Genomic DNA, 12,401 nt, shown 5'->3' on the forward strand with positions numbered 1-12,401 from the left:
TGTGGTGCAAACAAGCAGGGAGAGCTCAGAGTAGAAAGAGACTCTTGCCCTGAACTGAGTGCTGGGATCCTGCCATTCCCACTGAGGTCCCTTCCTCCCCATTTCTCTGTCAGAGAGGGCTGGAGAGGAGCCTGCAGCCCCACGAGGAACGCGAGAGCAACACCTGCAAGTGACCCTCAACCACACAGTGCCAGAAATCTCACCAAGCAGGTAGCTCTGCCACAAGTCCAGCCCCTTTCCCAGAGCAGTATCAGTATCCAGCCCTAGGGGCTTCACCAGCCAGCATGCTCCAAGATCCTGGAGCTCCTAAAGTCCAGGTCCTAAGAACCCCCAGAGAAGGACGAAGGCTCCCACAGTCCAGTCTCAGCATTCACTGAGCTCATGTAAAAACGGCTGGACTCTGGGAATAGGCTTTTCTCTGGTTGTTCCAAAATCTGGGTCAGGAACATGGAGGACAATACATTGATCCACTGATTGTCAACCAGAGATTTTTGTAACAAACAAACTGCTTTAATATTTTTCTGTAGTAAAAAAAAAAGATGGTGAAAACCAAGAGCTGACATTTTCTGAGCGTGCCTCAAGTCAGTCCAGGGGTGCCTCAGGTATAAAAAGGTTGAGACATCCTGCAAGCCCATCCTCTTTGCAGGTCCCTTCTGTGGGGGTGTCTTTGAAAGAAGTCATTCTCTTTTCTGTCTGAAATGTTTTTTTTCTCTTTCACCCAGGATTCATCTGCATCCTGCACCTGGACACAGACCCTTGGACAAGTATCAAGGCACCTTTGTGCATTGTGCCGCCTCAGAGCCTGCCCTAGGACTAGTTGTACTCCAGACTCACTGCAGGGCCCCAGGAGAAAGTTGTTGAGTGGCAGCCTCTCCCAGGAGAAGGGTATGGGAAGAGAGGCTGGGGAAGGGAGGGGGGAAGATCTCATGTGATGGAAGAGACTCCACCCCTATCTGCTGCCCAGCAGAGAAGAAGTACTTTGGGTCCCACTGTGTTATATGGCTTTTTATTCCTATGTGATTATACTACTCCTTTCATATAGGGATTGAAGCCGTGCAATACGCTGGGGATGGGCTGCGGAAAACATCCCCAGGCAAGAAAATGCTGCTTCTGGGGACCATATCTCAGAAGCATCACCCAGACATCCCTCAAGAGCATTGGTTCAGTGCCACAAGCCATCGGGGGGGCTGAAGCAGCCCCAACAGGAGAGACCTGGGTTGGGCTAAGCTTGGCCACTCTGAAGGTGGGAGCTCGTGGGCTCTAAGCACTTTCACAGATTCTTCTCATGACCAGTTCTACAGCAAGGCCAGCCGCACTGGGCAGAGATAACTAGACTTGTTGCCCCAGGATGATGGCCAGAGACAGTAGCTCTATCATGGACTTTGTGCTTTGCCTGTAGCCATAGTTTGTATTGAAAAGGGGCATTCAACCCATTGCTTTCCTTGATTGAGTGAGCCAGGTAATATTCCCTCACCATCAGTGAAAGTCGGATGAAACAGGAACAGAGTAGTATCCCTTAATAAGTCTGTGAGCCCTCTAAGGATGCTTGACATGTTCTGTGGTTCATAAGCTATCAGAAGGCAGCAGTGTGAATGCCGTGAGGCCCCATGTCTTTCTGGATACGTAGGGAGGGTGGTTATTTGGGCAAAGGATACAACACCAGGGCACCTGGAAGCTGCAGAGAGTCTGTCTGAAGCAGTGTGCTAGCTGCTGCTTGCAGGCTGCTTTCTGGAGTGGTTTTTCATCTGCGCTTGTGAGAGGAGCCCCTCCTGGAGAATGGGTGAGGAGAGACGGGGCGCTTCTGGGGAGAAGAGGTGAAACAGGAAAAGAAACATGACAAACAGTGGTGGTCTTTCCCTCCCATGCTGCTTTCACTGTGTTCCTGAGCTGTGAAGTGGCAGTACTGCTTTAAGGTTAAGGTTGATGCTAACTCGGAGGTGAAAGGCCTAGCAGTGGGTAGAACCAGCCCTGTGGATGCTGCTGTGCCGGAGGGCTACTCAGCTGGTGAGGAACTGGCCTTTGGGCTTTAAACAGAAACTGCTCCAGCCCCCAGTGTAAGGTGTGTCAGGGCCATGGCCAGAGTGTACTCTGCTCTGGTTGTTCTCTGCTCCCCAGGTCTATAAGGGACATGGGAAGCAAAACACAAGTCTGAGCAGCCTGGAATTGTACAATGGCTTTTTCCTTAAATGGACACAGATCTTGACAGATGGTTTCTTGTGCTAGGGTAAGTGAAGCTGCTCTCAATTGTCTGGGGTCAGGAGCTGAGATCCCTGCCCAGCAGCCCCTGGGAGAGCAGAAATGAGGGGTACAAAAACCATATGAGAAGGTAGAGAGGTTGGGTTGAAGTTGGGACATCTTGGCAGCTGTACCAGCTCTAGCCTAGGGCTTTAAGAGGGGCAGGGAAGCAGGCCTAGGCAAGTGGTGGCCTCTTTCTGGTAAACTGGGAGATGCTGGTCCTGTAACTTGATGCTTGCTACACTTCCTGTCCTAGACAAGCACCCATCCCTCAATGGAGGCAAAGACAGAGAGACTGGGCTGGCATGAGACTGCCCAAGAGAAAATGAAAGGGCTAAAGGGAGAGAGATCAGGGCAGCAAGGGAGGGGATGTTAGCTCTGACCTCCTCATGGACTACACCCAGCTAGTGTCAACAGTGGGTTCTGCCCACATGGCTAGGCTGGTTCGGGGACCTAAACAGGATTGGTATGTGGCAGGAAGGATTATCAGCCATGCCAGTGGCCTTAGGGGCACCTGATGTTCCTCCATACTGAGCAAAGGGGCAGTTCCTCCCAACAGCAATCAGGACATGGCAGAGGAAGTACAGAGCTTCCTCTGTGGAGGGGTGAACTCCAAAGGACCACTCCAGGCTGCATCAACTGGGTATCTGTGAGAAGGCACTGGAGAACAACAAACACCCAACCAACTTTTCCTGCAGCCACACTGCAAAGTGGGTGGATTACCAGCCCCAGTGAAGGGGTCACCTGGATTCTAGCTCAGCTGGACCAGGGAACAGGGCTTCAAAGCATCATTAAGCTGAGGTGAGAGGATTTCGCATATGCAGAGGAGGCAGGTTAGAAGCAACATCCAAGGGCTGAAGGTAAGGCTGCAGTGAAGCTACATCTGCATAAACCATTTGTGCCACAGCTAACACAGTGGAGGCCAGATTGCAGGGAGGGTGCCTAGGCACCGCTATCCCACAAATAAAATATTAATGAAAGTGATGATCAAGAAAACGGCTGTACCTGGACTGTAGACAGGCCTTGGAAAAACAAAAGTCTAGGTTTTATGCAAATGCTGCCTGGGCTAAGGAACAAAGGGGAAGGGATGCAGCATATGATGTATTGGCAGGGCTGCCTCTAAACAACGTTTCTCAAAGTTTCTCAAGAGTCGGCAGCTCCTTAAAAGGTTCATATTAATTCTGTCACATTAGCAAAAATAGGCAAAATGACACAGCTTGGGAAAGAGATTAAAGGAGGACCCCTTCTGCTCACTTCATAAAGGAAGGCCCCATTAACACCTTGTGAAATATTAGCCATTAATCAGCCTCCGCACAGAGGAAAACCATCCACATGTATCATTATTGGATCCTTAATGAAGTGATAATGGGAATGCCGGGGAGCTGGGATATTAATGTCTCCTAAGAGGCAAAAGCACTGCCAAGGCCAGGAGCCAGGATTTTTAATTTACTGCCAAAAGCTTCCACTGTTAATAATGGAGTTACTTATCCTGAACATTATCACTGTTTGGCCACAAGCTTTCCACACACAGAACAAACTGGGCCTGAGATCACACAGTGCCAGCTGCTGGGTTTGCTGATCCTCTCCCTCTTGGCTTCCTCGGGGGCAGGAGTGGGCTGAGCATCCCACTGCAATCTTCCCAGCAGGTCGTCTCCTTCAAGCTGCTGCTCTGTTTCCCTTTCCCTCACTCTCATTCCATTTTCTTTGTGCTGGTTATGGCATTCCCTGTTTGTATGGAGCCTGCCTGGTGCCTGCCAGCTGGAAATGCTTGACTTCTTTTGGAACCATATCTTTGGACTGATCAGTCAAGCACCGGTCTTACCTGCTTGGACTTCAGATCTTTCCCCCCCATCCCCCTTCTGCCTGGATCTCTGCATCGGACAGGTGGATTAGCTGTCTGGTATACTACTTCAGGGCTTGGTTTCCATTTTCTTTCAAGCATAGGAAGTGCAGACTGTATATATTAAAGGTTGCATGAATCTGACAGGTTCATCAGTATACTGTATACAGTATCTCTCCATCCTTTCCATGTTACTGTCTTAGGTGTTAAGGTCCTTGGAGCTGGGATTGTATCTTCCTATATGTCTGTACTGCCTTAGGGATCTGATTAGACTGGAGTCTCTAGGTATATTATTACTGTAATAGAACTAATGAGCACTGGTTCCCCCTTTTGCAATTTTCCAAGCAGATTCAGATTATTCCCAGGCTGACACAGGCAAATCCCACACGCAAATGTGCTTGAATTCCCTAGTGATGAATTCACAGTCTTCCCAGGAGAGCGGTGACATCCTCTAGGCTCTGGAGGTAAATCCATCACACTTCTGAGATCCCTCTGACATCTCCCGGATGTCCTGGAGGCAGCAGCAATAATACTTCACTCTTTACATGCTCTTTACATGGTCCCAGATGCAATTCCAATGTTCACTAATGAATCCTCACAAAACCCCTGCAGGTCCCCTGTGCTCACATCACTGTGCAAATGGGGAAATCAAGGCAGAGGCAGGATAAAAGACTTGTCCAAAGCCTGACAGCACAGGACTGTTGCAGTCACGGTTAGAACTGAAGAGTCTGACTCCCTTTTACCAGTCTCTCCAGACCTTTCTTTCACTCACTATGGGCAAAGGCTTGGCTCCCAGAAGAAAGAGCAGTATTATAGCAGTAAGTAGAGGGGAGGTGGACTTGATACCTTTGACTGTATGGGTGTAAATGTAATAAATCCCTTAGCTTCAGTACAGCTGGGCAGATGCTCAGATCCTTTATCCTGCTCAGCCTTCATGCAGATGTATGCCCACACTGCCCAAGCAGTGTTTCATACAGTGGTGTCACTGTAAGAGCATGGAAAGGGACCCATAAGAGAGCGCTTTCTGCTGTTGGAGACTGCAAGGGGAGCTCTCTCATCTTCAATCCCCAGCCTTTTTTCTGAGTGGCAGCAGAGCTATTTGTAGTGTTGAGTGCCTTCAAGAGGAAGAAATCAGTCAGTCTGTAACATGCACATACACTCTCCATTGGTTACACCATGCAATGTCAGGGCATCGGGCTGCTGGAGCCATGTTTTCCTAAACCGAGAACCTACATGACCAATTAGCTCAGGAGTGAAGCCTACAGCCACATGGTTAGGAAACATTTGAAGAATTACTCTAGCCTCAGTGTCCTTGACCATCTTTGCCTGGCCCAAAGGAGATGGGACAAGAAAAAAAGTCCACAGAAGCCAAGTGAATGCAGATGCAAAATGTACTTCAAACAGCCGTGTCCTTTCATCAGACCTTTTATCAGTTTCCTCCTTCACAACATGAACTCATTTTAATTAATACTGAATTGTGCCTATTTAAAAAGCCAGGATGATGTCAGCGGCACATGTACGATAAGCATCACGGGGATTTCTCTGAAGAAGTGCATGAATGCCAGCTCCAGCAGCATTCCCAAGGACTAATGCAATGTTTGGCACGTGGAAAAGGTTACATGTGCATAGGAGAGCACAAGGGTGAGATCCTTAACTGCTATAAACATATTCTGTTGAGTCAGGGGAACTATATGGATTCACAGAGCTGTCTAGTTCATCCCATTTTTATGAATCCTTGCAAAACTTTTTTTCTGTGCCATGAATCATTTGAGTAATGCTGTAAATTTGAGATCTCCACTCTGGTGCACCTGCTGCACTACTGAGGGCAAGTTAAACAGAGCAAGCAGTGCTCCAAGTACCTCCAGGTTAAATACATCTGGTCTACTGCAGGATGGCCTAGGTCCCCCTGGGTTGCGCTCGTCTGCTGGGGAGACCGCCTGCTCTACTGCCAGTCTCCCAGTGATAAGTGAGAACAGTACAGCAGAGGGCTGGCAGTAATAAGGTAAGAGCTAAAATCTGGTCTGATCTTTTAAATCCGATTCAAATTCAGACTGACTCCACTTAGCTGGATTTTCACCCATTCAACAGAGAGAAGTCTGGTATGAAGCAGTTAGCATGGCTCTTCAGCCAATGGTCCTGACCCATAACCAAGCACTCTGAACACATTCTTGTTCCTTTCACATTTATTATTTGTACAACTATCATGCACAGAGGCTTAACCAGAAGACATGGCCTGGCCACACTGAAACATGGTGAAAATAATTAAAATGGCACCCTCTGTAATTCATTGGAAAACTGGGAGAGCATGCACAGAAAGGTAGCCAGGCTCCTCTTTACTCAGTCTTACCCCTGACACTATTCATTCACTCAGCTTTATAATACTCTGTAGGTCTCTACTACCGTCTATCAGCAGACCTCAATGCAGTTACCAAACATTTGGTAATTCAACCCTGTAAGGTAGGTACTGATTAGCATCCCCATGTTACACAACAATTGAGGCTCAGAAAATAAGTAACTTTATATATAGCAGCGTTGGAACAGGATAGATTATCCAGTAACTAGACAAGCCTTAATCAAGGGGGACAGGGACTTCCAACTCTGGCTCAGCCCTGTGCTTCTCTTCTGGCATGTTTCTGAAAGGCAGCATAGGGTGTAGGCCTGCCATGACAGTCCTGTTCCACTCTATACCTGACAGAGAGACTCTATTCATAGACAGAATTGAAGACCTGAAGCTGGAGGTGTTCTGTGCCTTCTAACCATGTTGCTGGCATTAACCTTCACTGGAAAACCTGTGTATCCTGATGAATGTCCAACCCCTCTGAATCTCTGTAAGGACAAATGGCCAATGACATCACTGCTTACAGTATGGACAAGGAAATATAGTTGTCCGCAAGGTTAGATCAGCCACACGGCAGAGCTCCATCTGTCTGAAAACAGTTTGACGCATAAGTGACCTATTAAATCAGGGCTGAATATTCGAAAGAACTTGGCTCCCAATTTAGCACTGTAATAAACATCTAGATTTTTGAGAGGATTGAACATACTGGGTCAGGTTGGTTGCTGAACTCTGCAGCTTCTTTCAAAATCTGGCCCCAGACGTGGGCTCTGACTCCTTGAAAATCCAGCTTCTAGTTAGTCTGTCCACATATTGTCCTAACATATGTGGCAAAATAGGACCCACATATAACTTTGTGACAAAGCTGAAGTAGCCACTCCTCTGTACTGGCCCCAGAGGCACAAGGAATCCAGTCTGAGAAAGCTGTAGCCCCAGAAGCTTTGCCCTTTATTTTGTTCCATGGAACTAGCAGAGTTAATCAGAGTGACAGCAACATCTGACTTTACACAGTGAAAAGGTCAATACCTCAAGCTGGAGGCTGGATTGTTTTTTTGACCAGTTTGGAAATAATACTTGGAATGCTCATAGCCTACACACTGACAGCACAGAGTGCTGCCCCATGAAATACCAGCCAAGGGGGAAAAAATGTCACCACCTAAGGTAGCAGAGAAGGTCACTGGAAGGAGGGGAAGGTGCATGTTCAGGTTTTTGCACCAATGCATCTGAATCATAGTTCACATGATTCTTCACACAGTGCAGTGAAAATACATTTGGCTGTGGCATTTACGTCACATATCCAAGATCAAAGGTTAAACTGAACTGATGTGCTTTTGGCCATCTCTGCTGCATTTGCAATGCCTTGGATTCAGGGCCCTTTGTACTGATCTAAAGCACCTTGTTCACATAATGAGCCTGAGCTTTAAAATGGCAAGCTAAAGATCAGAACTAAGAGTCAGATGTCGTCCATGGAAGTGGGAGACCTAATTCCCACAGACGTTTTGGAAAACCCCAGTCTTACTGTCTTGCTTTTATTTTGATGTTTTATAATCATGTGACTTCACTCATGGGAAGCACATGCAGACTAAATGTAAATGCTCCTCGGGTTAGTTCTGGACCAGTCTGAATGGATACAAGAGCAAAAAACAGTCTACGCTGGCCAAGTGCTGTCCTTGCCAGTCAGCAGTCCTGCTTTCCTGAATTATTTGAAACCAGAGTCAAAATGTACCCTTCAGTGGTACTTGGGCAGAAAGGTTAACCCAGCCAAGATATCCATAACACTGGTGCCGTGCTTCCCTTTCTCTGATCCTAATTAAAACAGATCCAGTGTTCCTGCTGCTCATGCCATGGTTACCCACTCCTGTGCCTAATTAATGTAACCTTTATGTCCAGGATATCTGCAGCCTTGACAGCTACCCCTAATTTAAGCAGCTGGGATTTGTCTGTAATGTTAGTGCCCTCTGTTTACCCTTGCCTCTCATTAAAAGCATCTGAATATTTGGTGGTGTTACTCTCATTATCTGTCTCTGGCCCTAATTAAAACAGCCTGTATGTCCATGACATTAGTGCCTGTTAAACCTGTCATCAGCAGGTGACATCCATTTTGGAATTTACTGAAGAATGTGTACGAGTCATTATTGCTTAGAAATGCCTCCACCTCGAGACCTTCCTGGCCAGCCCTGTCTACCAGCTCCAGGCTGGAGAAGGCACCAGCAGCCTCTGTTGGCCCATCCTGCCCATCAGTTCCCCCACTGAGGAACATGACCTCCCATCCAGCAAGGATGCCACCAGCCCTGGTGGACTTAGCTTTGTGCAGCTCCAACCCCACCCGCAGAGCCAGCTCCTGGTTCCTCCCACCCTGCCCACTTCCTTGCACCTGGACCGTTGTCTCTCCACCAGCCAGGAGGCAAACTGGCCTTTCAGGTCCAAATCCCTGCAAAGTCCTTAGAAACTCCGTAAGATTCAGACTGGGGATGTCTAGCTCTGCCGCCAGTTGTAGGAGATCACTTCTCACCTTGTCAATTAAAGAATCTACTCCAGGTCCAGCCATACTCAAGCAGACAAACTGAATCAGCAGACCATAGAGTTTGGCCACTCTGTTGACTTCCCCACAGACAGCTGCACTCAGAATCAGAGTCAGGTAGCCCAGAGCCTCTGCTTGGTGTTTGGCTTCTTCTAAAGCCAAACTGTTTGAACCAATGATGACATTATAGACATGGGAATAGTCTTTAGAACGAACAGAATCTGAACTTGAGCTGTGCAGCACTGTCTCCACAGATTTGGGCAAGCTGCTCAGCAGATTGTATTTTGCCAGGATTTCAAAGCAGTCTTGGGTGCTGTGGGAACTGGCAACAGTGGGACCACTTGCTATAAAGTCTACTGGGTCACCAATGACATCAGAGAGGATGAGGCTCAGCACCTAGAAGCAGAGAAGACTGCCAATCAACACAGTGCCTGCAATGAAGACTCATTAACATAAAAAAAAATTACTCTTCTACAAACTTACAATGAAATCATTTAATAAAAAACAATTTCAGACAGTGCTTTTACCCCATTCATGGCACCATTATGCTAGGGACCCAGACAGTTAAGCTGGCTAAAAATAAACTGACCAGCTGTTTTTTATTCCCTAACCCAAAAGGCAGAGGGTTCAGAATGCCCATAGTAGGGAAAACCCCTTCAAATTTGTCTTGCAGATCTGAATTTCTTTTTAAATGCTAGAGTTGTTCGTTTTATTTTGGTAACTACAGACCACAAGGTTCAGTCCTTACTTCTTGGATACATCTTTGGAAAGTGCACGTAAGTAGCATGATGATCAAAGAGGTGGAATTCTTTTTGTCTCCACTGGGAGCTGAAATTGCCCAGCATTTCCAAACCTCAGGACACTTCTGCTGCAGTATTTGTGACCCTGTCTCTCAACCTCATTTAAAAGAAGCTCAGAGCCAAAGCTCTAGACAAAGAGGACACCTCCCATACCTACCTGTGCAGGATAGGCAGCCTGAGCCAGCCCTCCACCCTTCAGCATGGACAGGGCCTTCCGGATGGTGTTAAGTTCTTGGATGGTAGCTCCTCTGGAAGCCAGCAGCTTGGTGACTTTCTCTTTCTCTTCAAGGAGCACAGGAGGCTTGGGGGCAGGCAACAAGGCTGATCCACCTCCTACAGTGCAGAATCTACAGTTAGTGAATGTGTGTGTACAGCAGAGGGGCTGGGACCTCAGTGGGGGAATCCCATAGCTTCTGTTTGCTTCTTTCTCTTCCTTTACTGGTTGGTTAAGAAAATTTAGTGCTGGGGAAGAATTAGCTAAACTGCCTTGTAAGCTGAGGTCTTCTATCTGTCCCTAGACCAGAGCTGGATTTCCACACCTAAAAATCTATACACAGGCACAATTCTCCACTCACATTGCAGTAGCATTTTACATCAACCTTGGCATGATTACCAAGCAAGGCGCAAGGCAGGGGAAGACTCAGCCCAATGGCTACTGATTCCTCTACACATCACTACTAACATGCCTCAAATCTGACCTTCAGAGACTATTGGGATGGGAGAGCAGAGACAGCCAACTCCAAGGTTCACTCGGCAACAAGCTCTAGGTTTTAATGATCTCCTTTGTACTGAGTAGCATTTACAGAAATACAGCAATGTCTATGAATAAACATGAAACTGTACTACTCTGAAAGGATTCTTGAGAGATGGGTCCACTGGGAGGGCAAAATAATGCAGAGATTAAAAAAAAGGCTGGATACCCCAAGGATTGTCATGTTAGGGTGCGATCAATGGGAGTTACATGAACACAAACGATGTGATCAGACATTTGAAAAGCAAAGAAAGAAAGAAACACAGCACAGAGGGAGAGAGAGAGAAGAGATAAGAGAGGGTGATTATGTTCAGAAGCATCACTGGAAAATTACTGTAAAAGGGCGAATGTTGTTCTGAGGTCTGGGACAAACCAAGAGCATTTTGCCCCCCTGCCAGATCAGCCAGTCCCTCAGTGACCCCCATTATTAATTTGCAGACTTGGATACCAAGTCAAATCCGCACCTTGATACCAACACCTGCAGTCACGGCTGACCAAAGCATTGCTTCCCCCACTTGTGTCCCCAGTTTTAGGCACGGGACACCAACCATTCAAAGGAAACAAAACATCTCCCATGACTGTGACAGTGGACAGGCCCGGGGGTCTGTCCTTTAAAACAGAAACAAGGAAATAAGCATCACTGATTACATTGATTTCATAGGGTCAAACTGCAGCAGCTCAGAGCAGACTCTGCTTGGAGCTGGGGATTGGGTTAGCTTGTTTTAAAACAGTGGTTTTTGACTGCCTGGCACCACTGCCTGGTGAAACTATGTCCTTCTGCTTGAAATTGCTGGAGGAACAACAGAGCAAAGCCTGTGGGAACAGTGTGATAAACAGTAACACAGCTGCCTGGCCCAAATTTTGGGACTCCTGACACTGGTGAATACAATAGCACCTTGCCTCTCAAAGAGCAGCCCAAGCTCTAGACACTCAGTGCCAAAGGGATGCAGCCACCTTGGGAATGGGAGTGACAGGTGAGGTGGGAGATTGGAGACCCAGGAATCATTAGCAGGCTCCTCTGAGAGGCCTGGTAGGCAGAGAGATGAGTCAGCCTCAGAGCCTAAGTTACTGCTGTCTCTCTGCTGCCAGCATGCCAGGTACTGAAGTGTGAATTGTGAGCTGCCACCAATGTGGGAGTCACACTGGGAATGGCTCTGACCCACTTTCCACCTCTCCTCTGTTTCCTCTGCAACAGGCAGCTTGACCTAGTTTGCCAGTTGTGAGTCTGGATTTTCTTCCTGCACATATAAGGAGAGAAGTCTGAGAGGAGGCAGAGGAAGGAGAGATGGGGCAGAATGGGGCAGCAGCTACAGGGACCCAGGCAAAGAACCTCGTCCCTGCTCCTGGGATGTTACCTGAGATCAGGACAAGGAGGAGGTCATCAGCTGTCAGACCCTCTGCCAGCTCACAAATGGCCCTGGCTGCCCTCAAAGCCTCTCTGTCAGGGAGGTTGTACTTAGCTCCTTCTATGACCTGGATCCTGCTGTGTGGCTTTAGCAGCATTTCCCTGCAAGAGGCAGAGAGGGTGTCAGGCCACTGACATTTACAGTTTCTCCAAACAGTTGGGCACTGCCACTCCCAGCAGAGGGAAAGGGGGGCTGGGGAACAGGAAGGGATACATTTATGACTGAGGCTATGTGTACAGGAGACACACTGCTCTATGGAATGATCATTGGTGATAGCCCCTGAAGGGGATGCAGACCTGCCAGGGCTGGACTACAAGCCTGGTGGCCATGATGCAAGATCAAGGCTGGGGGTTAAAACTGGGACAGGTTGGTGAAGAACCAAGAGGGATTCAGCAACGACCCCGGGGGGAAACATGACAAGGCAGATGCTCCTGCAGGGCATGGATTTTCATGCATGTCTGTCCTCCATCACTTTGCCCCCATCCCACCAAACAGGCAGGGACTTGGCCTCTT

General features: G+C 47.9%; 1 protein-coding gene across 2 annotated transcripts in view; it reads right to left on the reverse strand.

Annotated features, from left to right (window-relative positions):
* Positions 1–494: 494 nt before the first annotated feature.
* GLYCTK (glycerate kinase) overlaps positions 495–12,401 on the reverse strand; it is a 20,775-nt gene continuing 8,868 nt past the window's right edge. Inside the window, exons 1-4 of one of the 2 annotated variants that reach the window (XM_025210420.1) lie at positions 11,838–12,395; positions 9,889–10,064; positions 8,923–9,327; positions 495–1,801 (exon numbers count right to left, since the gene is read on the reverse strand). In XM_025210420.1, the coding sequence (XP_025066205.1) occupies positions 1,742–1,801; positions 8,923–9,327; positions 9,889–10,064; positions 11,838–11,985 (789 nt within the window). In that variant the 5' untranslated portion in view covers positions 11,986–12,395 and the 3' untranslated portion in view covers positions 495–1,741. Of the gene's footprint in view, positions 1,802–7,355; positions 9,328–9,888; positions 10,065–11,837; positions 12,396–12,401 lie in introns of those variants that run through there. The other variant, XM_025210421.1, reaches the window with a different exon arrangement.

The sequence above is a fragment of the Alligator sinensis genome, unplaced genomic scaffold (genome assembly GCF_000455745.1).
Source record: "Alligator sinensis unplaced genomic scaffold, ASM45574v1 scaffold610_1, whole genome shotgun sequence".
Lineage (NCBI taxonomy): Eukaryota > Metazoa > Chordata > Crocodylia > Alligatoridae > Alligator > Alligator sinensis.